This window comes from Tachyglossus aculeatus, chromosome 16 (genome assembly GCF_015852505.1).
Source record: "Tachyglossus aculeatus isolate mTacAcu1 chromosome 16, mTacAcu1.pri, whole genome shotgun sequence".
Classification (NCBI taxonomy): Eukaryota; Metazoa; Chordata; class Mammalia; order Monotremata; family Tachyglossidae; genus Tachyglossus; species Tachyglossus aculeatus.
The window spans coordinates 2,018,278-2,045,270 of NC_052081.1; the positions used below are offsets into that span (position 1 = coordinate 2,018,278).

General features: G+C 50.7%; 1 protein-coding gene across 1 annotated transcript; it reads left to right on the top strand.

Annotated features, from left to right (window-relative positions):
- Positions 1 to 5,891: 5,891 nt before the first annotated feature.
- GPR156 (G protein-coupled receptor 156) lies at positions 5,892 to 26,666 on the top strand. Its single transcript, XM_038757838.1, has 9 exons — positions 5,892 to 5,957; positions 7,444 to 7,586; positions 9,277 to 9,412; positions 11,888 to 11,998; positions 12,107 to 12,232; positions 15,299 to 15,394; positions 18,493 to 18,729; positions 24,234 to 24,371; positions 25,704 to 26,666. The coding sequence occupies exons 1-9, from the start codon at positions 5,892 to 5,894 to the stop codon at positions 26,664 to 26,666; spliced, it is 2,016 nt and encodes a 671-aa protein (XP_038613766.1).
- Positions 26,667 to 26,993: the final 327 nt, after the last annotated feature.

Genomic DNA, 26,993 nt, shown 5'->3' on the forward strand with positions numbered 1-26,993 from the left:
TTGAAGGAACGAATGAAATATCATAATTATTATTATTATGTGAACTCCAGCTCCCCCGCCCAAGGGGGAGGCCCGGAGCGGGCAGAGGGGGCCGCTTGGGGAGCTGGGAGGAGACACGTAGGCACAGAGTCAGTCAGTCAGTCATATTTACCGAGCGCAGAGCGCTGGACTAAGCGCTTAGCACAGAACACCCCTAGTTTTAACTTACACTTTAATGTATAGCAGTCTTTTTGTTGTCACTCTGCCTGCAGATTCCATTCATCACTTTTACAGGTAAAGATGAAAAAAACGTAATAGTCTCTCAGAGCTCTTTAAGCACCCATTAATTGTTAGAGAAGAGAATTAAACTTCAAGACGAATCATTCTTTCCCTCCAATCTTTCAACAACGTTGAGAGTTACAACACAACCCAGCATTTGATGCGTTCGGCCTCTAGCCGACGGTGGAATTCGGGGTCCCGGGGTCCCCGGGTTCCCAAGCCGTACCCACCCTTACCCCCTTGCCCCCCACGTTGGGCCTCTCCCGCCGGCGGGAACCGGGCCCGTCCTCGTCCCTGCCTTCGGCGGCAATGGATCGAGAGTTTTATTGCATATTAATGAGCACTAATTGCCACTTGGACCCAGCTTTTATGGAAATCGCACGGGGCCATGTGCATAGCAGTCCAGAGCCCGGTGTTCCTTGGCAACAGCGCGGCCGAGGGAATGAGCTTAGTTCATTCGTTTATTCAGTCGTATTTATTGAGCGCTTACTGTGTGCAGAGCACCGGACTAAGCGCTTGGGAAGTCCAAGTCGGCAACACATAGAGACGGTCCCTACCCGACAACGGGCTCACGGTCTAGAAGGGGGAGACGGACAACAAAACAAAACATGTGGGCAGGTGTCAAAGTCGTCAGAACAAATAATAGTAATAATAATAATGACATTTATTAAGTGCTTACTATGTGCAAAGCACTGTTCTAAGCGCTGGGGAGGTTGCAAGGTGATTAGAACAGTGCTTTGCACGTAGTAAGCGCTTAATAAATGCCATTATTATTATTATTATTATCAGGTTGTTCCACGTGCGGCCCACTAGCCGTAATCCCCATTTTACCGATGTGGTAACTGAGGCCCAGAGAAGTGAAGTGAAGTCTTTTAGACTGTGAGCCCACTATTGAGTAGGGACTGTCTCTATATGTTGCCAACTTGTACTTCCCAAGCGCTTAGTACAGTGCTCTGCACACAGTAAGCACTCAATAAATACAATTGATGATGATTTGCCCAAAGCTGACAATTGACGGAGACGGGATTTGAACCCATGACCTCTGACTCCAAAGCCCGGGCTCTTTCCACCGAGCCCCGCCGCTTCTCTATAGAATTATAGCTAGATGCACGTCATTAAGAAAATAAATAGAGCAGTAAATATGAAATAGAGTGATAAATCTGTCCAAACATATAGACAGGTGCTGTGGGGGGAATGTCCGTCCAGGGTCTGTTTCCTTGAAGCTCTCTCCCGTGGAGATTCGGCCCCGTCCCCCGGGAGCCCTTCCCGCCGTCTGTCCCTTCGCAGTCAGGAATTTTTCCCTCGGATCCGTCCTCAGTCTCCCCCGCTTTAGTCCAAGCTCATCCGGGGCCTGGGAATCCGGAGGATGGGGATTGTTGCCAACTTGTACTTCCCAAGCGCTTAGTACAGTGCTCTGCGCTCAATAAATATGATTGATTGAATGAATGAATGAATGAATGAATGGGACTGTGAACACCCCCGTGGGACAACTTCATCACCTTGTGGCCTCCCCAGCGCTTAGGACAGTGCTTTGCACATAGGAAGCGCTTAATGAACGCTATCATTATTATCATTATTATTATTAAAACAACGAAGCCAAACGTCACAAGATGTGGCCCAGAGATGGGCTACTGGAAGCTAAAGAGGGCTTAAGAGAAGCAGCGTGGCTCAGTGGGAAAGAGCCCGGGCTTTGGAGTCTGAGGTCATGGGTTCGAATCCCGGCTCCGCCAGTTAGCTGTGTGACTTTGGGCAAGTCACTTCACTTCTCTGGGCCTCAGTTCCCTCATCTGTAAAATGGGGATGAAGACTGTGAGCCCCCCGCCGTGGGACAACCTGATCATCTTGTAACCTCTTCAGCGCTTAGAACAGAGCTCTGCACATAGTAAGCGCTTAATAAATGCCATTATTATTATTATTACTGGGGGGGTCCCAGAGTGGCTATCTCTTCTCCCTCAGTGGGCTTCTTGCTAAGCTCTAGAAGCACAACAATAAAAGCCGAACCGCGGGAAATGGGACACAGTGATGGGCAATGGGAAAATAGGGGCCACAAACAGGCCAGCCTGGCATGCAAAAATGTTACCGACTTGTACTTCCCAAGCGCTTAGTACAGTGCTCTGCACACAGTAAGCGCTCAATAAATACGGTTGCATGAACAATCAGAACAAAGGCAGTGGTCTTCATAGTCTGGGCCCCCTTTTTCCTCTCCCCCTCCGCATCCCCCCAGCCCTACCTCCTTCCCCTCCCCACAGCACCTGCCTATATATTTGTACAGATTGATTACTCGATTTATTTTACTCGTACATATTTACTATTCTATTTATTTTGTTAATGATGTATTCATTCATTCATTCATTCAATCGTATTTATTGAGCGCTTACTGTGTGCAGAGCACTGTGCTAAGTGCTTGGGAAGTACAAGTTAGCAACATATAGAGACGGTCCCTACCCAACAGCGGGCTCACAGTCGAGAAGGGGGAGACAGACAACAAGACAAAACATATTAACAAAATAAAATAAATAGAATAAATATGTACAAATAAAATAAAGAAATAGAGTAATAAATCCGTACAAACATAGAAGCAGCGTGGCTCAGTGGAAAGAGCCCGGGCTTTGGAGTTAGAGGTCATGGGTTCAAATCCCGGCTCCATCAACTGTCAGCCGGGTGACTTTGGGCAAGTCGCTTCACTTCTCTCAGTTCCCTCATCTGGAAAATGGGGATGAAGACCGAGAGCCTCCCCTGGGACAACCTGATCACCTTGTAACCTCCCCAGTGCTTAGAACAGTGCTTTGCACATAGTAAGCGCTTAATAAATGCCATCATTATTATTATTATTATGTGGACAGGTGTCAAGTCATCAGAATAAATAGAAATAAAGCTAGATGCACATCATTAGTAAGCGCTTTGCACATAGTAAGCGCTTAATAAAATGCTATTATTATTATTATTATTATTATTATAAGAGAAGCAGTGTGGCTCAGTGGAAAGAGCATGGGCTTTGGAGTCAGAGGTCATGGGTTCAAATCCTGGCTCCGCCAATTGTCAGCCGTGTGACTTTGGGCAAATCACTTCACTTCTCTGGGCCTCAGTTACCTCATCTGTAAATTGGGGACTGAGACTGTGAGCCCCCCGTGGGACAACCTGATCACCTTGTAAACTCCCCAGTGCTTAGAACGGTGCTTTGCACATAGTAAGTGCTTAATAAATGCCATTATTATTATTATTATCATCAACAAAATAAATAGAATGGTAAATATGTACAAAGATGAAGACTGGGAGCCCCATTTGGGACAGAGGCTGTGTCTGACATGTAACTGCTTAATAAATGCCGTTATTATTATTATTATCATTAACAAAATAAATAGAATAGTAAATATGCACAAAGATGAAGACTGGGAGCCCCATTTGGGACAGGGGCTGTGTCCGACACGTAAGTGCTTAATAAATGCCATTATTATTATTATTATCATCAACAAAATAAATAGAATGGTAAATATGTACAAAGATGAAGACTGAGAGCCCCATTTGGGACAGAGGCTGTGTCCGACATGTAAGTGCTAAATAAATGCCATTATTATTATTATTATTACCTTTAACAAAATAAATAGAATAGTAAATATGTACAAAGATGAAGACTGGGAGCCCCATTTGGGACAGAGGCTGTGTCCAACACGTAAGTGCTTAATAAATCATCATCATCATCATCATCATCATTAACAAAATAAATAGAATAGTAAATATGCACAGAGATGAAGATTGGGAGCCCCATTTGGGACAGAGGCTGTGTCCGACGCGGTTTGCGTGTGTCCGCCCCAGCGCTTACAACAGTGCTTGGCACATAGTAAGCACTTAGCAAATGCCACAGTTCAATCAATCAATCAATCAATCGTATTTATTGAGCACTTACTGTGTGCAGAGCACTGGAATAAGCTCTTGGGAAGTACAAGTTACTTGATGATGATGGCATTTATTAAGCGCTTACTATGTGCACAGCACTGTTCTAAGCGCTGGGGAGGTTACAAGGCGATCAAGTCGCCCCACGGGGGCTCACAGTTTAAGTCCCCATTCTACAGACGAGGTCACTGAGGCCCGGAGAAGTGAAGTGACTTGCCCAAAGTCACGCAGCTGACAAGTGACGGAGCCGGGATTAGAACCCATGACCTCTGGCTCCCAAGCCCGCGCTCTTTCCACTGAGCCACGCTGCTTCTTACTATGTGGCGGGCACTGTACTAAGCACCGGGGTGGACACAAGCTAATCAGGTTGGACACAGTCCCATGTCCCCACAGAGGGCTCACGGTCTCCATCTCCATTTTACAGATGAGGAAACTGAGGTTCTGAGAAGGGAAGTGATTCGCCCAAGGTCACGCAGAGCCAGGATTGGAACCTAGGACCTTCTGAGTCCCAGGCCCAAGCTCTATCCACTATTCATTCATTCATTCATTCATTCATTCATTCACTCAATCGTATTTATTGAGCGCTTACTGTGTGCAGAGCACTGGACTAAGCGCTTGGGAAGTCCAAGTTGGCAACGTATTCATTCAATCGTGTTTACTGAGCGCCTGTGTGCAGAGCACTGGACTAAGCGCTTGGGAAGTCCAAGTTGGCAACATCTAGAGACGAGTCACTTCTCTGGGCCTCTGTTACCTCATCTGGAAAATGGGGATGAAGGCTGTGAGCCCCCTGTGGGACCACCTGATCTCTCCCTCCTCCCCCTCCCTTCAGCACCTGTATATATGTATATATGTTTGTATGGATTTATTACTTTAGTTATTTTATTTGTACATATTTATTCTATTTATTTTATTTTGTTAATACGTTTGGTTTTGTTCTCTGTCTCCCCCTTCTAGACTGCGAGCCCACTGTTGGGTAGGGACCGTCTCTAGATGTTGCCAACTTGGACTTCCCAAGCGCTTAGTACAGTGCTCGGCACCCAGTAAGCGCTCAATAAATACGATTGAATTGAAATCACCTTGTAACCTCCCCAGCGCTTAGAACGGTGCTTTGCACATAGTAAGCGCTTAATAAATGCCGTCATTATTATTATTATGACCCGACAGCGGGCTCACAGCCGAGAAGGGGGAGACAACAAAACATATTGACAAAATAAAATAAATATGGACAAGTAAAATTCGATCGTACTTGTTGAGAGCACTGTACTAAGCGCTTGGGAACTTCTCATTATTTTGTCCAGGCCCGAACCTCCGGGTGGGAGGAAGGGCAGCGAGCCCTGGGGAGGGTAGAGCCGGGCGGGGATTTGGGGGGCGTCGCGGCCTAGTCAGGGGAAGGGGCCGGCGGCCCTGGTTGAGCCATCAAGTCACCACGTGGCTCTTGTCTTTCAGGTGTGGCGTCCCGCAGATGGCCGGAGCGGTCGGAGAGGCCGGCCCACCCGCGGTGGGGGGACGGAGACCCCCTCCCGGTGTCCCCGGTGCCCATCCCGGGGTGGCCGGAGCCCCCGCTGAGCAGGCCCCGGGGAGCCGGTGACCTCCTCTCGCACCCCCGGACACCTCGCACGTGGGCATGGGCACTCAGAAGACGAGGCGCATGGGACCGCCGATCTTGGGGCCCGGGCCCGCGCCCCGGGGCCGGGGGCACCGCGGCTGGGCCTGAGCGCCGCCCGCCCGCCCTCATGCCCGCCATGGAGCCCACCCGCAACTGCTCCCACGCCTGCTCCGAGCACCGTGACCTCTGCTCCGTGGTCGTTGTAAGTGTCCGCTCCCGCGAGGGGAAATCGAGTCAGGGTGGGGAGGGGCCTGGGGCTCACCCCCACAGCAGGTGTGGCTGCAAGTTGCCCGGGACCACAAAGGTTGGGGCACCCGCTATACAGCCCATGGTTATCATTCATCCTCCTTTTTACGGTACTTCTTAAGTGCTTTCTGTGTCCCGGGCACTGTACTTAACGCTGGGGTGGACACAAGCAAGTCGGGCTGGACACAGTCCATGTCATCATCATCATCAATCGTATTTATTGAGCGCTTACTATGTGCAGGGCACTGGACTAAGCGCTTGGGAAGTACAAATTGGCAACATACAGAGACAGTCCCTACCCAACAGTGGGCTCACGGTCTAAAAGGGGGCTCCCAGTCTTCGGCCCCGTTTTACAGATGAGGTCACTGAGGCCCAGAGAAGTCAAGTGACTTTCCCAAGGTCACACAGCACACAGGCCACCCCGCTTCCGTGGCTCCGTGGAAAGAGCCCGGGCTTTGGAGTCAGAGGTCATGGGTTCAAATCCCGGCTCCGCCACTCGTCAGCTGGGTGACTTGGGGCAAGTCGCTCCACTTCTCTGGGCCTCAGTTCCCTCATCTCTAAAATGGGGATGAAGACTGTGAGCCCCGTGTGGGACAACCTGATCACCTTGTAACCTCCCCAGCGCTTAGAAAGGTGCTTTGCACATAGTAAGCGCTTGATAAATGCCATCATTATTATTACTATTATTATAATTTACTGCATGCCGGCTGCATACTGACCACGGCGCTGAGCTTCAGGGGACCAAACGCTGAATGGGCACCTATTGTGGGCTGAGAAGTGGACTAGACGTCTACTGCGTGTGCAGAGCCCTGTACCAGGTGACGGCTATGGGTAGAGCCCTGTACTGTGCTTAGAACAGTGCTTTGCACATAGTAAGCGCTTAATAAATGCCATCATAATTATTACTATTACTGGGTGCCTGCTGTGTGCAGAGCACTGTACTGGGCACCTGCTGTGTGCTGAGCGTTGTGCTGGGGCTGGACTAAGTCCAAGAAAATCAGTTTGAGACCCCCCCCCCCAACCCAGCAGGGGCTCTCGGGGACTACCCCACCCCCCAGGAAGGGACACCCCACAAACACCAGGGAGATGGTGTAGTGGCTAGATCCCGGGCCTGGGAAGGTCGTGGGTTCTAATCCCGGCTCCGTCACCTGTGTAACCTTGGCTAAGTCGCTTCACATCCCTGGGCCTCAGTTCCTCATCTGACAAATAAAGATTGAGACTGTGAGCCCCATGTGGGACGGGAACTGTGTCCAGCCGATTTGTTTGTGTCCACCCCAGTGTTTAGTACAGTGCCTGGCACATAGTGAGCACTTAAATAACCCAAATCCAAATTCAGCACTCGGAACGTCAACAGGAAGCGCCAATCTCCTGAGCGGGGATGGGGTTGGGCCCAGGTTCACAGCCCCCCACCCCGGCTCCCCCTCAACTCTCCTCTTCCCCAGACTCCGTCAGACGATAGCGGGGGCCGTGGGAGCCCCCCGTCCCTGGCCCCTGCCCTCCGGGGCGTCGTGTGGACTCTCCTCGGGGCCGGACTCCTCCTCACCCTCTTCTTCCTGGCCTTCACCATCCGCTGCCGCAGGAACAGGTGAGCCCCCCGCCCTCACCCCGACGACCCCCGCTCCCCCGCCACCGGCCCCACGGGATCACCGAGGGCCCCTGGGCCCACTCGGGGGGACGGTTGGTGAGCGTGGACGTCGATGGGCTTAGGTGGGCGTGTGAGTGTAGTGTGGATGTGGGTGTGTGAGTGTAGGTGTGTGTGGGCCTGCAGGAGGGTGTGCATATGCGCGTGAGTAGATTGTGTGCCGTAATTTATTTATCTCTATTAATGATATTGTTATTATTATTAATGTCTGTTTCCCATTCTGGGTTGTAAGCTCTTGGGGGGCAGAGAACATCTCTACCAACTCTATTGCATTGTCCTCTCCCAAGTGCATAGTACAGTGCTCTGCACACAGTAAGCACTCAACAAACACCATTGACTGATCGATTTCTACTCCTCCTCCTTTTCCTCCTCCTCTTCTCCCTCCTTCTCCTCCCTTTCATCCTCTTTTCTCCTCCTCTTCCTTCTCCTCCTCCTCCTTCTCTTCTCCCTCCTCTTTCTCCTCCTCCCTCCTCTTTCTCCTCCTCCCTCCTCTTCTCCCTCCTTTCTCCTTCTCTTCTCCCTGCTCCTTCTCCTCCTCCTCCTGCTCTTCTCCCTCCTCCTCTTTCTCTTCCTCTTCCTCTTTTTCCTCCTTTCTCCTTCTCTTCTCCCTGCTCTTTCTCCTCCTCCTGCTCTTCTCCCTCCTCCTCTTTCTCCTCTTCTTCTTCCTCTTCCTCCTTTCTCCTTCTCTTCTCCCTGCTCCTTCTCCTCCTCTTCCTGCTCTTCTCCCTCCTCTTCTCTTCTCCCTCCTCTTTCTACTCCTCTTCCTCTTTTCTTCTTCTCTTCTCCCTGCTCCTTCTCCTCCTCCTCCTGCTCTTCTCCCCCCTCTTCTCCCTCCTCTTCCTCTTCTTCCTCCTTTCTCCTTCTCTTCTCCCTGCTCCTTCTCCTCCTCCTCCTGCTCTTCTCCCTCCTCATCTGTCTCCTCCTCTTCCTCCTCCTCTTCTTCTTCTTCTTCCTCCTTTCTCCTTCTCTTCTCCCTGCTCCTTCTCCTCCTCCTCCTGCTCTTCTCCCTCCTCTTCTCTTCTCCCTCCTCTTTCTCCTCCTCTTCCTCTTCTTCCTCCCTTCTCCTTCTCTTCTCCCTGCTCTTTCTCCTCCTCCTCTTCTCCCTCCTCCTCTTCTTCCCCTTTTCCTCCTCCTCTCCTTCTTCCTCTTTCTCCTCCTCCTCCTCTTCTCCCTCCTCCTCTTCTCCTCTTTCTCCTCCTCCTCGTCTTCCTCCTCCTCCTCCTCCCCCACAGCAGGAAATCAAAGCTTGTTGTCCATCGCCTGTGGCAGGACCCTTCGATGGTCCCTTGGGAGAGGGCTGAGTGGGAATTGGGGGTGGTATGGGTGGGATCATGTGGAACATGTGTGCATGCACGTGCTTGTGCTCAGGTACAAATTAGGGATGTTTCCATTCTAAGAACTTTGTAAACAAATTGCTGGAGTTTATTATGGCAAAGCTTTCCCGTAATTCCCAGCTTTCTTTGGGCACCCATTATTTTCCCCAGGCAGACCCGCTGATCACAATGTCCAACCCGGGTGGCGGGGACCGAGCGGGGTCGGTTTGGGCCCGGAGGGGCATGGAGGGCACCTGGGGAGGGGATTTCTCTTTCCGTGTGGGACCCCGGCACTGACCGCCAGGCCCCCCGACCCCCAGGATCGTGAAGATGTCCAGCCCCAACCTGAACATCGTGACCCTGCTGGGCAGCGGGCTGACGTACAGCAGCGCCTTCCTCTTCGGGGTCCAGGAGCCCGGCACCTGGGCCGGAGCGTCGCTGGAGACCGTGGTCCAGGTGAGTGGTCCCAGGGCCCGGGGGCTTCGCCCCTGCAGGACATTTGAACTGCCGTGTGGCCTTGGGCAAGTCGCTTCACTTCTCTGGGCCTCAGTTCCCTCACCTGTACAATGGGGATTAAGACTGTGAGCCCCGCGTGGGACAGGAAATATGTCCAACCCAATTTGCTTGTATTCAGTCATATTTATTCATTCAATCGTATTCATTGAGTGCTTACTGTGTGCAGAGCACTGTACTAAGCGCTTGGGAAGTCCAAGTGGGCAACATCTAGAGACGGCCCCTACCCAACAGCGGGCTCACAGTCTAGAAGGGGGAGACAGACGACAACAAAACACGTGGATGGGTGATGGCAGTAAGATAAGCGGGTGTTGCCATCGAGGGACGTTAACAATTAACATTCGTTGGGAATAGTAAAATAAGCAGATGATGACGTCACAGAGAGCACATGCAGAAGTGACCATAAAATAGGCAGAAGAATGAATTGTCCATAGGTCAGTCAAATCAGATCAAAGAGGTTAATGGCAAGGAGAGTCCGGGGGCTCTTGGCAAAAATGTCTCTGAGGTGGAGGAGGATGGAGTCCTGTGGAAGGCAGTTCTGGAGTAAGGCGGAGCTGTTATAGGGGGTCATGGGAGAGGAGATGCCTGTGGAGAGGATTTATTGAGCAATTATTGTGTGCAGAGCACTGAACTAAGCACTTGGGAGAGTACAATGGCTTAGTGGAAAGAGCCCGGGCTTGGGAATCAGAGATCGGGCTTGGGAATCAGGGTTCTAATCCCAACTCCGCCATTTATCAGCTGCGTGACGTTGGGCAAGTCACTTCGCCTCTCTGAGCCTGTTACCTCATCCGTAAAATAGGGATGAATAATAATAATATAATAATGACTTTGGTATTTGTTAAGCGCTTATTATGTGCCCAGCACTGTTCTAAGCACTGGGTAGATACAAGGTAACTAGGTTGTTCCACATGGGGCCCACAGTCTTCACCCCCATTTTCCAGATGAGGTAACTGAGGCCCAGAGAAGTGAAGTGACTTGCCCAAAGTCACACAGCTGAGAAGAGACAGAAGCGGGATTAGAATCCATGACCTCTGACTCCCAAGTCCATGCTCTTTCCACTAAGCCATGCTGCTGCTCTCCGTGGGACAACCTGATTACCTTGTATCTACCGCAACACTTGGCACATAGTAAGCGCTTAACGAATACCATTATTATTATTACAATACAACCTACACCAGGGCTTAGTACAGTGCCTGGCACATTAACAAATACCACTGGTATTATTATTATTGTTATATGCACCCTCTCCCCTCTGTGTCCCCCTTCTAGACTGTGAGCCCGCTGTTGGGTAGGGACCGTCTCTAGATGTTGCCAACTTGGACTTCCCAAGCGCTTAGTCCAGTGCTGTGCACACAGTAAGCACTCAATAAATACGATTGAATGAATGAATGAATGAATAGTAAGCGCTTAACAAATACCATTATTATTATTACAATACAACCCACCCCAGGGCTTAGTACAGTGCCTGGCACGTTAACAAATACCACTGGTATTATTATTATTATATGCACCCTCTCCCCGCTGTGTCCCCCTTCTAGACTGTGAGCCCGCTGTTGGGTAGGGACTGTCTCTAGATGTTGCCAACTTGGACTTCCCAAGCACTTAGTCCATTGCTCTGTACACAGTAAGTGCTCAATAAATATGATTGAATGAATGAATAGTAAGCACTTAACAAATACCATTATTATTATTACAATACAACCCACCCCAGGGCTTAGTACAGTGCCTGGCACGTTAACAAATACCACTGGTATTATTATTATTATATGCACCCTCTCCCCGCTGTGTCCCCCTTCTAGACTGTGAGCCCGTTGTTGGGTAGGGACCGTCTCTAGATGTTGCCAACTTGGACTTCCCAGGTGCTTAGTCCAGTGCTGTGCACACAGTAAGCGCTCAATGAATGAATGAATGAATGAATAGTAAGCGCTTAACAAATACCATTATTATTATTACAATACAACCCACCCCAGGGCTTAGTACAGTGCCTGGCACGTTAACAAACACCACTGGTATTATTATTATTATATCATCATCATCAATCATCAATCGTATTTATTGAGCACTTACTGTGTGCAGAGCACTGTACTAAGCGCTTGGGAAGTCCAAGTTGGCAACATCTAGAGACGGTCCCTACCCAACAGTGGGCTCACAGTCGAAAAGGGGGAGACAGAGAACAAAACCTGTGAGCCCGCTGTTGGGTAGGGACCATCTCTAAGCACTTAGTCCAGCGCTCTGCACCCAGCAAGCGCTCAATAAATACGATAGAATGAATGGATGAATGTGTTGGTTTGGGGAGTTGGGAATGATCCCACCCTCTCCTTGCCCTTCTCGGGCAGAAGAGAAGCCCCCCAGCTCCTGCTTTGCCACCCTGATGCCCACCTCCCCTCACGCCTCCTCTCCCGCCCCATTCCCGCACAGACCCGGCTGGCCCTGCTGGCCCTTGGAAGCTCGCTGATATTCTGTCCCATCCTGGGGAAGAGCTGGAGACTCCACAAAGTGTTCACCCAACGCCTTCCCAACAAGAGAGTGGTGAGTGTCCCCCGGGCCCCGCGTCCCCCGGCGGGTGGCGAGGAGGGGGTGCCCCAAAGCCTCGCTTGCGGGAAAGTTGGCGCTCCCCCCAGTCCCGGTCCTTGGCAGATCATCAAAGACCTGCAACTGCTGGGGCTGGTGGCCGCGCTGGTCTTGGCCGACGCCGTGCTGCTCGCCACCTGGACTCTCTCGGACCCGGTCCGCTGTCTCCGCGTCTTCAGTTTCACCGTGAGGGTAAGAGGTTACTTCTTGGACGCCCTCTCCCCCCACCACTGCCCTTCCCCACCTCCCCCAGCTGGCCTCTGGGAATGGGTGGAGAGGGTGGGAGCTGACCGAGCTCATTGGGTTCATTCCTTTAATCGTATTTAATAATAGTAATAATAATAATGGTGGTATTTAATAAGCGCTTACTATGTGCCACTGTTCTAAGCGCTGGGGTAATAATAATAATGATGATGACGGCATTTATTAAGCACTTACTATGTTCTAAACGCTGGGGAGGTTACAAGGTGATCAGGTTGTCCCACGGAGGGCTCACAGTCTTCATCCCCATTTTTTTGTTATTTTTTTATTTGTTAAGCGCTTACTACGGGCAAAGCACTGTTCTAAGCGCTGGGGGGATACAAGGTGATCAGGTTGTCCCACGTGGGGCTCACGGTCTTAATCCCCATTTTACGGATGAGGGAAGTGAGGCACAGAGAAGTGAAGTGACTTGCCCAAAGTCACACAGCTGACAGTTGGTGGAGCCGGGATTTGAACCCATGACCTCTGACTCCAAAGCCCGGGCTCTTTCCACTGAGCCATGCTGATGAGGTAACTGAGGAACAGAGAAGTGAAGTGACTTGCCCAAAGTCACACAGCTGACAATCGGTGGAGCCGTGATTTGAACCCATGACCTCTGACTCCAAAGCCCGGGCTCTTTCCACTGAGCCACGCTGCTTCTCTATTCTGTTTCATTCAATCGTATTTATTGAGCGCTTACTGTGGGCAGAGCACTGGACTAAGTGCTTGGAAAGTACAGTTCGGCGACAGAGAGAGACAATCCCTACCCAAAAACAGCGTGGCTCAGTGGAAAAGAGCCCGGGCTTTGGAGTCAGAGGTCATGGGTTCAAATCCCGGCTCTGCCGATTGTCAGCTGGGTGACTTTGGGCAAGTCACTTCACTTCTCTAGGCCTCAGATACCTCATCTGTAAAATGGGGATGAAGACTGTGAGCCCCCCGTGGGACAACCTGATCACCTTGTAACCTCCCCGGCACTTAGCACAGTGCTTTGCACATAGTAAGCGCTTAATAAATACCATTATCATTATTATTATTGAGAAGCCACATGGCTTAGCGGAAAGAGTCCGGGTTTGGGAGTCAGAGGTTGTGGGTTCTAATCCCGGCTCTGCCATTGTCAGCTGTGTGACTTAGACTGTGAGCCCACTGTTGGGTAGGGACTGTCTCTATATGTTGCCAACTTGGACTTCCCAAGCGCTTAGTACAGTGCTCTGCATGCAGTAAGCGCTCAATAAATACGATTGATTGATTTGGGGCAAGTCACTTCACTTCTCTGGGCCTCAGTTACCCCATGTGTACAATGGGGATTAAGACTGGGAGCCCCACATGGGACAACCTCATTACCTTGTATCTACCCCAGCGCTTAGAACAGTGTTTGGTACATAATAAGAGCTTAGCAAATATCATTATTATTTATTGGGCGCTGTGTACTAAGCACTTGGGAGAGGATAATAGAACAATAAGCAGTCACATGGGTTCCTGCTTCACCGATGAAGTGAGAGTATTTCTTTCTATTAATGTCTGCCTCCCCCTCTAGACCGTAAGCTCGTTGAGGGCAGGGAATGCCTCTGCTTATTGTTCTATTGTCCTCTCCTGAGCGCTTAGTACAGTGCTCTGCACACAGTAAGTGCTCAATAAATACTATTGACTGGCTGCTTTTTTGTCTGTCTCCCCCTTCTAGCCTGTGAGCCCCTTGTTGGGTAGGGACCGTCTCTATCTGTTGCCGATTTGTTGTACTTCCCAAGCGCTTAGTCCAGTGCTCTGCACACAGTAAGTGCTCAATAAATACGACTGAATGAATGAATGAATGAATGCTCTGCACACAGTAAGCACTCAATAAATATGATTGCCTGACGGCTCTGCACACAGTAAGCGCTCAATAAATACGATTGAATGAATGAATAAATGCTCTGCACACAGTAAGCGCTCAATAAATATGATTGCCTGACGGCTCTGCACACAGTAAGCTCTCAGTAAGTATGACTGAGTGGTGGCTTTGCACACAGTAAGCGCTCAATAAATACGATTGAATGAATGAATAAATGCTCTGCACACAGTAAGCGCTCAATAAATATGATGGCCTGAGGGCTCTGCACACAGTAAGCACTCAGTAAGTACGACTGAGTGGTGGCTTTGCACACAGTAAGCGCTCAATAAATACGATCGAATGAATGAATAAATGCTCTGCACACGGTAAGCGCTCAATAAATATGATGGCCTGACGGCTCTGCACACAGTAAGCACTCAGTAAATATGACTGAGTGGTGGCTTTGCACACAGTAAGCGCTCAATAAATACGATTGAATGAATAAATAAATGCTCTGCACACAGTAAGCGCTCAATAAATATGATGGCCTGACGGCTCTGCACACAGTAAGCGCTCAGTAAGTACGACTGAGTGGTGGCTTTGCACACAGTAAGCGCTCAATAAATACGGCTGAATGAATGTATGAATGAATGAGCTTTGGCTTTGCTCTCCCACCAAAGTGGCAGGATTCAGGTCAGCTGGGTCTGGGAACCAAGCGCTTAGTACAGTGCTCTGGCACGCAGTAAGCGCTCAATAAATACGATTGATGATATTGGGGGACCAGCGGGGTACAGAGAGGGGGTCCCCGTGCCCCATCCGCTCCCACCCCCGTTCAGTACATCACCCATGCCCGCCCCTCTTCACCTCTGTCCCAACCGTCAGACTGAGCCCCTTCCTTCCTCTCCCCCTCGTCATCCCCCCATCTTACCTCCTTCCTTTCCCCACAGCACCTGTGTCTATGTATATATGTTTGTACGTATTTATTACTCTATTTATTTTACTTGTACATATCTATTTTATTTATTTTATTTTGTTAGTATGTTTGGTTTTGTTCTCTGTCTCCCCCTTCTAGACTGTGAGCCCGCTGTTGGGTAGGGACTGTCTCTATATGTTGCTGACTTGGACTTCCCTAGTGCTTAGTCCAGTGCTCTGCACACAGTAAGCGCTCAATAAGTATGATTGATTGATTGATTGATTGATTGAACCCCCCCCAGGTGTCTGACAGAGACCTCTTCTGTTCTGGAGCCTGGACTCACCTCTGCGCTTCACGCTACGCCGACCTCTGGGTCGTCCTCATCCTGGGAAGCAAGGTGGGTAACCGGAACCCCTTACCCCGCCCTCTCATAATAATAATAATAATGATAGCATTTATTAAGCGCTTACTATATGCCAAGCACTGCTCTAAGCGCTGGGGAGGTTACCAGGTGATCAGGTTGTCCCACGGGGGGCTCACAGTCTTCACCCGCATTTTCCAGATGAGGTCACTGAGGCCCAGAGAAGTGAAGTGACTCGCCCAAAGTCACCCAGCTGACAATTGGCGGAGCTGGGATTTGAACCCATGACCTCAGACTCCAAAGCCCAGGCTCTTTCCTCTGAGCCACGCTGCTTCAAAATGGTATTTTGTTAAGCGCTTACTATGTGCCAAGCACTGTTCTAAGCGCTGGGGGAAATACAAGGTAATCAGGATGTCCCACATGGGGCTCACAGTCTTCACCCGCATTTGACAGATGAGGGAACTGAGGCACAGAGAAGTGAAGTGACTTGCCCAAAGTCACACAGCCGACAAGTGACAGAAGCAGAATTAGAACCCATGACCTCTGACTCCCAAGCCCGGGCTCTTTCCACTGAGCCACGCTGCTTCTCCCATTTCCCTCAGACTGGGAGACCCATGGGGGGCCGGGGTCACATCCGAACGGATGATCTGATTTGTTGTGATCTTGTACTTGCAGCGCAGTGCACTGCCCCCCGTAAGCGCTCAATAAATAAGATTGTGGTATTCGTTAAGTGTTTACTCTGTGCCAGGCACTGTACTAAGCGCTTGGATACAATCCAACCAGGTTGGAAACAGTCCACGTCCCAAGGAAGTGCCAGGACTGTGAGCCCATTGCAGGGTAGGGACTGCCTCTATATGTTGCCGACTTGTACTCCCCAAGCGCTTAGTACAGTGCTCTGCACACAGTAAGTGCTCAATAAATACGACTGAATGAATGTAATAATAATAATTATTATAATAGTTAAGCACTATGTGCCCAGCACTGTTCCAAGCACTGGGGTAGAGACAAGGTAATCAGGTTGTCCCACGTCGGGGTCACAGTCTTAATCCTTATTTTACCGGTGAGGTAACTGAGGGACAGAGAAGTGAAGTGACTGGCCCAAGGTCACACAGCAGATGAGTGGCAGAGCCGGGGATAGAAGCCAGGTCCTCTGACTCCCAGACAAGGGCTCTACCCACTAGTCCACATTTGTATCTGCCCCAGTGCTTAGCACAGTGTCCTCTAGCCTGTAAGCTCATCGTGGGCAGGGAACACGTCTGCTAACCCTGTTGTATTGTCCTCTCCCAAGTTCTCAGTACAGTGCTCTGCGCATAAAAAGTGCTCAATAATAATAATAATGATGGCATTTATTAAGAGCTTACTATGTGCAAAGCACTGTTCTAAGCGCTGGGGAGGATACAAGGTGATCAGGTTGTCCCACGGGGGGCTCACAGTCTTCATCCCCATTTTCCAGATGGGGTAACTGAGGCCCAGAGAAGTTAAGTGAGTTGCCCAAAGTCACACAGCTGACAATTGGCAGAGCCGGGATTTGAACCCATGACCTCTGACTCCAAAGCCCGGGCTCTTTCCACTGAGCCACGCTGCTTCTCTATAGGTACCAATCAATCAATCAATCAATCAGTCGTATTTATTGAGTGCTTACTGTGTGCAGAGCACTGGACTAAGCGCTTGGGAAGTACAAGTTGGCAACATCTAGAGACAGTCCCTACCCAACAGTGGGCTCACAGTCTAAAAGGGGGAGACAGAAAACAAAACCAAACATACTAACAAAATAAAATAAATAGAATAGATATGTACAAGTAAAATAAATAAATAGAGTAATAAATATGTACAAACATATATACATATATACCAGTGATTGATTGATTGGCACACAAGAAGCACTTCAGTGTGGCTTAGCGGAACGATCCCGGGCTTTGGAGTCAGAGGTCATGGGTTCTAATCCCGGCTCCGCCAATTGTCAGCTGTATGACTTTGGGCAGGTCACTTCTCTGTGCCTCAGTTACTTCATCTGGAAATTGGGGATTAATAATAATAATAATAATAATGGCATTTGTTAAGCGCTTACTATGTGCAAAGCACTGTTCTAAGCGCTGGGGAGGATACAAGGTGATCAGGTTGTCCCACGGGGGGCTCCCAGTCTTCATTCCCATTTTCCAGATGAGGTAACTGAGGCCCAGAGAAGTGAAGGGACTTGCCCAAAGTCACACAGCTGACAGTTGGTGGAGCAGGGATTTGAACCCATGACCCCTGACTCCAAAGCCTGGACTCTTTCCACTGAGCCACGCTGCTTCTGTATAGGTACCAGTGATTGATTGATTGGCACACAAGAAGTGCTTCAGCGTGGCTCAGCGGAACGATCCCGGGCTTTGGAGTCAGAGGTCACGGGTTCTAATCCCAGCTCCTCCGGTTGTCAGCTGTGTGACTTTGGGCAAGTCACTTCTCTGGGCCTCAGTTCCCTCATCTGGAAAACAGGGATTAATAATGATAATAATAATGATGGCATTTGTTAAGCACTTACTATGTGCCAAGCACTGTTCTAAGCTCTGGGGAGGATTCAAGGTGATCAGGTTGCCCCATGTGGGGCTCACAGTCTTAACCCCCATTTTCCAGATGAGGGAACTGAGGCCCGGGGAAGTGAAGTGACTTGCCCAAAGCCACCCAAGCTGACAATCGGCGGAGCCGGGATTTGAACCCATGAACTCCGACTCCAAAGCCCGGGCTCTTTCCACTGAGCCACCCTCACCTGTAAAATGGGGATGAATCAATCGATCGTATTTATGTCTCTATATGCTGCCGACTTGGACTTCCCAAGCGCTTAGTCCAGTGCTCTGCACGCAGTAAGCGCTCAATAAATACGATTGATTGATTGATTGAGCGCTTACTGTCTGCGGAGCACCGTACTGAGCGCTTGGGAAGTTCAAGTTGGCATCATATAGAGACGGTCCCTACCCGACAACGGGCTCACAGTCTAAAAGGATGAAGACTGTGAGCCCCCCGTGGGACAACCTGATCACCTTGTATCCTCCCCAGCGCTTAGAAGAGTGCTTTGTACGTAGTAAGTGCTTAATGAACGCCATTATTATTATTATTATTAATACACGCGCGTCGTTATTATGATCCTTTCTGCTCAGGGGGCACTCTTACTGGTGGGCGCGTACGTGGCCGGACTGACGGGCCCCATCAGCTCTCCGCCGGTGAACCAGTCCTCTGCCCTCCTTGCGGGCATCTTCCTGGCCGCGCTGGCAACTGGCACCACCCTGCTGGTTGCCCACCTCTTCCCCACCTGGCCCAACCTGCTCTTTGGTCTCACGTCCGGTGGTATCATCATCTGCACGACCACGGTCAACTGCTTCGTCTTCCTGCCCCAGGTAATAATAATAATAATAATAATAATAATAATAATAATAATAATAATAATAATAATAATAACGATGACATTTATTAAGCACTTAATAATTTATTAACCACTAGGCCTAGTGGGACTCACAGTCGAAGGAGGAGGGAGAACAGGCTTTGAGTCCCCATTTTCCAGCTGAGGCCCAGAGAAGTGAAGCCACTTGCCCAAGATCACGCAGAGGGCGGGACGGGATTAGAACCCAGGCCGGGGCTCTTTCCACTAGGCTACCCTGCTTCCCCGTTGGGTAGGGACCGTCAATCAATCGATCAATCAATCAATCGTATTTATTGAGCGCTTACTGTGTGCAGGGCACTGTACTAAGCGCTTGGGAAGTACAAGTCGGTAACATCTAGAGACGGTCCCTCCCCAACAGTGGGCTCACAGTCTAGAAGGGGGAGACAGAGAACAAAACCAGACATATTAACAAAATAAAATAAATAGAATAGATATGTACCAGTAAAATAAATAAATAATCAATCAATCGTATTTATTGAGCGCTTACTGTGTGCAGAGCACTGTACTAAGTGCTTGGGAAGTACAATCAATCAATCAATCGTCTCTATATGTTGCCAACTTGGACTTCCCAAGCGCTTAGTCCAGTGCTCTGCACACAGTAAGCGCTCAATAAATGCGACCGAATGAATTTGAGGAGGGAGGCGCGCTCACTGCCCCGTGTCTGCCCCGTGTCTGCGGGTCCTGCGATTCACACGTCCCAGAAGACACGGCCATGGAGCCCCACAGCTCTTCCCTGTCAGTCTGGAAACTGAGCCGGGGATTTTAAGAGCGTGTGCTTCATAGCCAATCCATCAATCAGCAGTACTTATTGAGCGCTTGAATGAATTGAATTGAATGAATTGAATGATTGAATGAATGAATGAGCCTCACCTGGGGACTCTGGACCGCTCGCCGGTGGCTTGAAGCAGCGCGGCTCAGTGGAAAGAGCACTGGCCTTGGAGTCAGAGGTCATGGGTTCAAATCCTAGCTCCGCCAACTGTCAGCTGGGTGACTTTGGGCAAGTCACCTCACTTCTCTGGGCCTCAGTTACCTCATCTATATATTGGGGATGAAGACTGTGAGCCCCCCATGGGACAATCTGATCACCCTGTAACCTCCCTAGCGCTTAGAACAGTGCTTTGCACATAGTAAGTGCTCAATAAATGCCATCATTATGATTATTGATCAATCCCTAAGTTGTGGCCTGGCCCTGTCTCTCAGCCCTCAGCACATTTAGGAGGAGAATCATTTCAACCCTCCATTCCGAGACACCCAGTGAAGGGTCGGGGACCCTCTTTCCCTTCCTCCTGCGTGGACCCCGACCCCCAAGGCTGGCGTGAGGAGACTAGGGGCGGCGGGAGGCCGCGGTCATTCCCGTGTGCCGACCACAAAGGACTAGAATAAATCTATTCTATTCTATTCTATTCTATTCTATTTATTTTATTTCGTTAGTATGTTTGGTTTTGTTCTCTGTCTCCCCCTTTTAGACTGTGAGCCCACTGTTGGGTAGGGACTGTCTCTAGATGTTGCCAACTTGGACTTCCCAAGCGCTTAGTACAGTGCTCTGCACACAGTAAGCGCTCAATAAATACGATTGATTGATTGATTGATTGACTGGGGGATTTCATGGCTGCGTCGGGTGGGACGTGGAGAAAGAACGACAAGGGGCAGGGTGACTCGTCCCGCCTGCAGCGGGCCGACACGCAATACGGGAGTCTGTTTTGGAAAACGTCGGTCCGGCGGAGAAGTCCTGACTAAACCCAGCCCGTCCCAAAGCCCCCCAACCCTGGAGCCCCCCAACCGGGGGGTGGGAACAGAGAAAGGAGGAAAAGAAACACGATTCCAGAAAGGAATCGTCCACCCCAACAGAAACCTGTTCAGACGTGCCTTAGAAACGGGGCGGTTTGCGACTTGAAGGCAATTTCAAAAACCTGCTCTTAAGAAACCAAACTCTCCCTCAGCAGGCAATTACCGGGTTCTACCTTTTGTCATCATCAACATCATCAATCATATTTATTGAGCGCTTACTGTGTGCAGAGCACTGTACTAAGCGCTTGGGAAGTACAAGTTGACAACATATAGAGACAGTCCCTACCCAACAGTGGGCTCACAGTCTAAAAGGGGGAGACAGAGAACAAAACCAAACATACTAACAAAATAAAATAAATAGAATAGATATGTACAAGTAAAATAAATAAATAAGTAAATAGAGTAACAAATATGTACAAACATATATATATATATACAGGTGCTGTGGGGAAGGGAAGGAGGTAAGATGGGGGCGGATGGAGAGGGGGACGAGGGCCTCCTGTGAACCCTCTAGACTGTGAGCCCTTTAGACTGTGAGCCCACTGTTGGGTAGGGACTGTCCCTATATGTTGCCAACTTGGACTTCCCAAGCGCTTAGTACAGTGCTCTGCACACAGTAAGCGCTCAATAAATACGATTGATTGATTGATTGATTAGTGCCCCGGTGGTTTCCCCTGAAACCCAGGCCCGACTGCGGGGAGAACTCCGATTGTCAGCTCCTTGAGGGTGGCGATGGTGTCTACCGACTGAATTCAGTCATTCAATTGTATTTATTGAGCGCTTATTGTGTGCACAGCACTGTATGGAGCGCTTGGGAGAGGGCAATAATAATAATAATAATGATGGCATTTATTAAGCGCTTACTATGTGCAAAGCACTGTTCTAAGCGCTGGCACATAGAACAATAAACGGACACATTCCCCACTCACAACGAGCTTACGGTCTGTGTTGGGGGGAAACAGACATTAATAGTCCCCCTCCTGAGCGTCCTGTACACAGTAAGCGCTCATTCATTCATTCATTCGTTCAATTCATTCAATTCAATTCATTCAATTCAAGCGCTCAATAAGTAATAATAATAATAATGATAATGGCATTTATTAAGCGCTTACTATGTGCAAAGCACTGTCTTGAGTGTTGAGAAGGTTACAAGGTGATCAGGTTGTCCCTCGTGGGGCTCACAGTCTTCATCCCCATTTTCCGGATGAGGGAACTGAGGCACAGAGAAGTGAAGTGACTTGCCCAAAGTCACACAGCTGACAATTGCCAGAGCGTACTGCTGATGGATGGATTGGCTATGAAACACCCGCTCTTAAAATCCCGGGCTCAGTTTCCAGACGGACAGGGAAGAGCTGTGGGATTCCATGGCCGTGTCTTCTGGGATGTGTGAATCTCAGGACCCGCAGACATGGGGCAGACACGGGGCAGTGAGCTCGCCTCCCTCCTCAAATTCATTCAGTCGCATTTATTGAGCGCTTACTGTGTGCAGAGCACTGGACTAAGCGCTTGGGAAGTCCAAGTTGGCAACATCTAGAGACGGTCCCTACCCGACAGCGGGCTCACAGTCTAGAAGGGGGAGACAGACAACAAAACAAAACATATTAACAAAATAAAATAAATAGGATAAATATGTACAAATAAAATAAATAAATAGCCCATCTCCTCCCAGAAGCCTTCCCAGACTAAGCCCCTCCTTTCCACTTTTCCCATCCCTTCTGCATCGCCCTGACTCGCTCCCTTTGTTCTCCCCACCCGTCCCAGCCCCACAGCACGTATGTCCGTGTCTATAATTTTATGTATTAGAGAAGCAGCGTGGCTCAGTGGAAAGAGCCCGGGCTTGGGAGTCAGAGGTCATGGGTTCTAATCCCGGCTCCGCCACTTGTCAGCTGTGTGACTCTGGGCCAGTCACTTCATTTTCTCATTCATTCATTCATTCATTCAATCGTATTTATTGAGCACTTACTGTGCACAGAGCACTGGACTAAGCGCTTGGGAATCAATTAATCAATCAATTGTATTTATTGAGCGCTTACTGTGTGCAGAGCACTGTACTAAGCGCTTGGGAAGTACAAGTTGGCAACATCTTGAGACAGTCCCTACCCAACAGTGGGCTCACAGTCTAAAAGGGAAGTCCAAGTTGGCAACATCTAGAGACGGTCCCTACCCAACAGCGGGCTCACAGTCTAGAAGGGGGAGACAGACAACAGAACAAAAAATATACAGAAAATAAAATAAATAGAATAAATACGTACTCCGGGCCTCAGTGACCTCACCTGTAAAAATGGGGATTTAAGACTGTGAGCCCCCCGTGGGACAACCCGATCACCTTGTGAGAAGCAGCGTGGCTCAGTGGAAAGAGCCCGGGCTTTGGAGTCAGAGGTCACGGGTTCAAATTCCGGCTCCACCAATTGTCAGCTGGGTGACTTTGGGCAAGTCACTTCACTTCTCCGGGCCTCAGTTACCGCATCTGTAAAATGGGGATTAAGACTGTGAGCGCCCCCCCATGGGACAATCTGATCACCTTGTAACCTCCCCAGCGCTTAGTACAGTGCTCTCCCCCTCGTCCCCCTCTCCATCTCCCCCGTCTTACCTCCTTCCCTTCCCCACAGCACCTGTTTATATGTTTGTACATATTTATTACTCTATTTATTTTACTTGTACATGTCTATTGTATTTATTTTATTTTGTTAATATGTTTGGTGTTGTTCTCTGTCTCCCCCTTCTATCATCATCATCAATCGTATTTATTGAGCGCTTACTGTGTGCAGAGCACCGGACTAAGCGCTTGGGAAGTCCAAGTTGGCAACATCTAGAGACAGTCCCTACCCAACAGGGGGCTCACAGTCTAAAAGGGGGAGACAGAGAACAAAACCAAACATACTACCAAAATAAAATAAATAGAATGGATGCATGCATGCAATTGTATTTATTGAGCGCTTACTGCGTGCAGAGCACTGTACTAAGCGCTTGTGAAATACAAGTTGGCAACATATAGAGACGGTCCCTACCCAACAGCGGGCTCACAGTCTAGAAGGGGGAGACAGACAACAAAACAAAACATATTAACAAAATAAAATAAATAGAATAAATATGTACAAGTAAAATAAATAGAGTAATAAATATGTACAAACATATATACATATATACAGGTGTTGTTTACAGAGTCTCATGATGCTTTTGCTTCTGACTCTGCCGTTTGATGCTTACATTAAATCATTCACTCCATCATACTTATTGAGTGCTTACTGTGTTCAGAACACTGTACTAAGTGCTTTGAAAGTGCAATTTAGCAACAAATACAGACAATCCCTACCCCACAACAGGCTCACAGTCTAGGCTCACAGTCTAGAATGGATATGTACAAGTAAAATAAATAAAGACTTCTAGATGAGCGCTCAATATATATGATTGAATGAATGAATTGAATGAATGTTTTGCACCTAATAAGTGCTTCATAAATGCCATTATTATTATTATTGTATCATTCCCAGCGCTTAAAACAGTGTAGACTGTGAGCCCACTGTTGGGTAGGGACCGTCTCTAGATGTTGCCGACTTGGACTTCCCAAGCGCTCAGTCCAGTACGATTGATTGATTGATTGATTGTTCTGCACATAGTAAGCGCTTAATAAACGCCATCGTTATTATTCACCGTGTGCTCTTGTGCCCGCAGCTGAGGCAGTGGCGGGCGTTCGACGAGGAAAGCCCGGCCGCGGGGCACCTGGCCAAATACTTCAGCTCCCCCAGCAAAAGTCACCCCGGCCCCAGCAGCGAAGACCAGATCTACTCTCTCAAGAGGCTGCTCAGCGAGGTAGCCACCGGGCCGGGGCCCGGGGGTGGGCCCGGGGTGGCCCACTGTGATAGCCGCCCCTCCGGTCAGCGCAGGCCGGGATCCTGCGGTGCTGGAGGGGGCCGGACGGTGCTCCCCGTTAACGGGACCGTACTAAGCGGTGGCCTCCAGCCCCCATCATCGTCATCATCAATCGTATTTATTGATCCCGGCGGGATTCCCAAGGGCTCCCCATCCCTGCAGGATTCCCAAGGAACAGGGGGAGGGGAGGCAGAACGGCGAGGCCGGCGTCCAAACAGTCATGAAAATGAATTAAAGGGCAGCAGTCAAACGTATCATCAGACGCTCGGAAAATACCGCCTGCCCGGGGCCCGGCCGGAGGCGGGATTCGTGGTAACAACAGTGGCATTTTACTAAGCGCTTACTATGTGCAAGGCACTGCTTTAAGCACAGAAGCAGCATGGCTCAGTGGAAAAGAGCCCGGGCTTTGGAGTCAGAGGTCATGGGTTCAAATCCCAGCTCTGCCAGTTGTCCGCTGTGTGACTTTGGGCAAGTCACTTCACTTCCCTGGGCCTCAGTTACCTCATCCGTAAAATGGGGATTAAGACTTTGGGACAACCTGATCACCTTGTAACCTCCCCTGCGCTTAGAACAGTGCTTGGCACATAGTAAGCGCTTAATAAATGCCGTCATTATTATTATTAAGCGCTGGGGAGGTTACAAGGTGATCAGCTTGCCCCACGGGGGGCTCCCAGTCTTAATCCCCATTTTCCAGATGAGGGAACTGAGGCCCAGAGAAGTGAAGTGACTCGCCCAAAGTCACACAGCTGGCAAGTGTAGTCAGCTAATGACCCCTCCCCAACTCAAATGCCCCCCTCCCCTGCCAGGCTCCCGGCAAATCCTTGAGGTCCCTGGGCTCTCCCTCCCCCCGGCTTATTAACCCACTCCTTCAGTGGAAAGAGCATGGGCTTTGGAGTCAGAGGTCACGGGTTCCAATCCCGACTCCCCCACGTGTCTGCTGTGTGACCTTGGGCAAGTCACTTAACTTCTCGGAGCCTTAGTTACCTCATCTGTAAAATGGGGGTTAAGACTGTGAGCCACACATGGGACAACTTGATCACCTTGTAACCCCACCAGCGCTTAGAACAGTGCTCTGCACATAGTAAGCACTTAACGAATGCCATTATTATTATTATTATTATTATTATTATTCCCATCCCCACCACCTCAACTATGCCCTGCCCGCTCCGGCGGTGGGTGGGTCTTCCCCAGATCGTGAGCCCTCGGGGTGGGCGGGGGTGGGAGACCCCCCAGATGCTTGACCCCCGTCCCGACGGGGCTCGGTTCTCCCAGAAAAACGCCGCCATCGAGACGCTGCAGGACCAGGTGGCCAAGGCCAAAGAGAGGCTGGTGAGGCTGATGGCGGCCGAGGGCTCTCCGGGGTCGGATGCTGCCCCGCCTGCCCCTTCCAGTTCCCCCGGGCGCCGGGACCCCGTCAGCCCCCCGGACACTCCGGCGCCCGCCTGGCACCCGCCGCCCGGCCCCGAGGAGCACGCGGCCGGGCCGGAGGACCTCCCTGACTCCGCCGCCCCCCGCCAGGCCCCGCCGCGCCCGGTCCCCGGACGGTTTGTCAGCCACGACCAACTGAGGGACGTCTTGTGGGAGCTGTGGGGCGGAGGTCCCCGGGGGTCCCGCGACCCCATTGCCACCCGGGAGCCTCCGAGGAGGGCTCCCGACGCCGGCATGACCTTTAACCCCTACCACGTTAGAAGACGAAGGGCAGCGGCCCTCCAGCCCCCGCCCCGTTTTCCCGGGCCTGTGCCGGGATGGGGCCGCCAAGGAAGGGTGGTCTCCACGCCAACCCTGGGCCCAGGCCTGCCGGAAGACGACAGGCCGAGCCAGGCCGGGGGCATCGGCGGGCATCCGGAGGGAGGCCAGGACTCCTCTTGGCCCCGGCCTCCCGCCGGCAGTCGAAGCCCCCCGGCAGAGAGCGGGCGGGACCGGCCCGGAGCCCCCAGGATCGGACGGAGCCCCGGGTCCCCCATCCTGCCCTTCGGGGCGCCCCGCTTCTTCCCCGCGCCGGAACGGCGGCCCTGGGCGGCCCCGGGGGGCTGCCCCGACTCGGAGTCCAGCAGTTCCTCGGACGAGTGGTCCTGCCGCCGCGCCCCCCGCCGCTCCGGGCTCTACTGCGAAGTCTGCTTTCGGCGCCGTCCCAGCTCCAGCGACAGCACCCCGTCCGACGCAGACCCCGATCCCGCCCGCTGGCCCGCACCGCTGGTCAACTTCAAGGAGGACCTGACGCCCACCTTGGTCTGAGCGGCCAAGGCCTAGTCCAGGCCACCCTCACACGCCTCACATCCCCCCTCACACACACACGTACACATACGTGTCCTTGGGGGACGGCAGACGTCCACTTCCCATTGGGGAGTGGGAATTCTAGCTCTGGTTTGAGCCTCTTGGACTGGCTCGCTGTGCGCCCTGGGGCAACCCAGTGCCCCTCTCTGGGCCTGCGGTGTCTGTCTGTTCCTGATGGTGACTGATCCGTGGATGGAAGGACTGCTAGGGGGATGCAAGGCTTGGGGGGTGAAGGTGGAACAGCCCAGCCCCAACAGAGCCGAAATCTGGGAAAACTGCCCTAGCCAG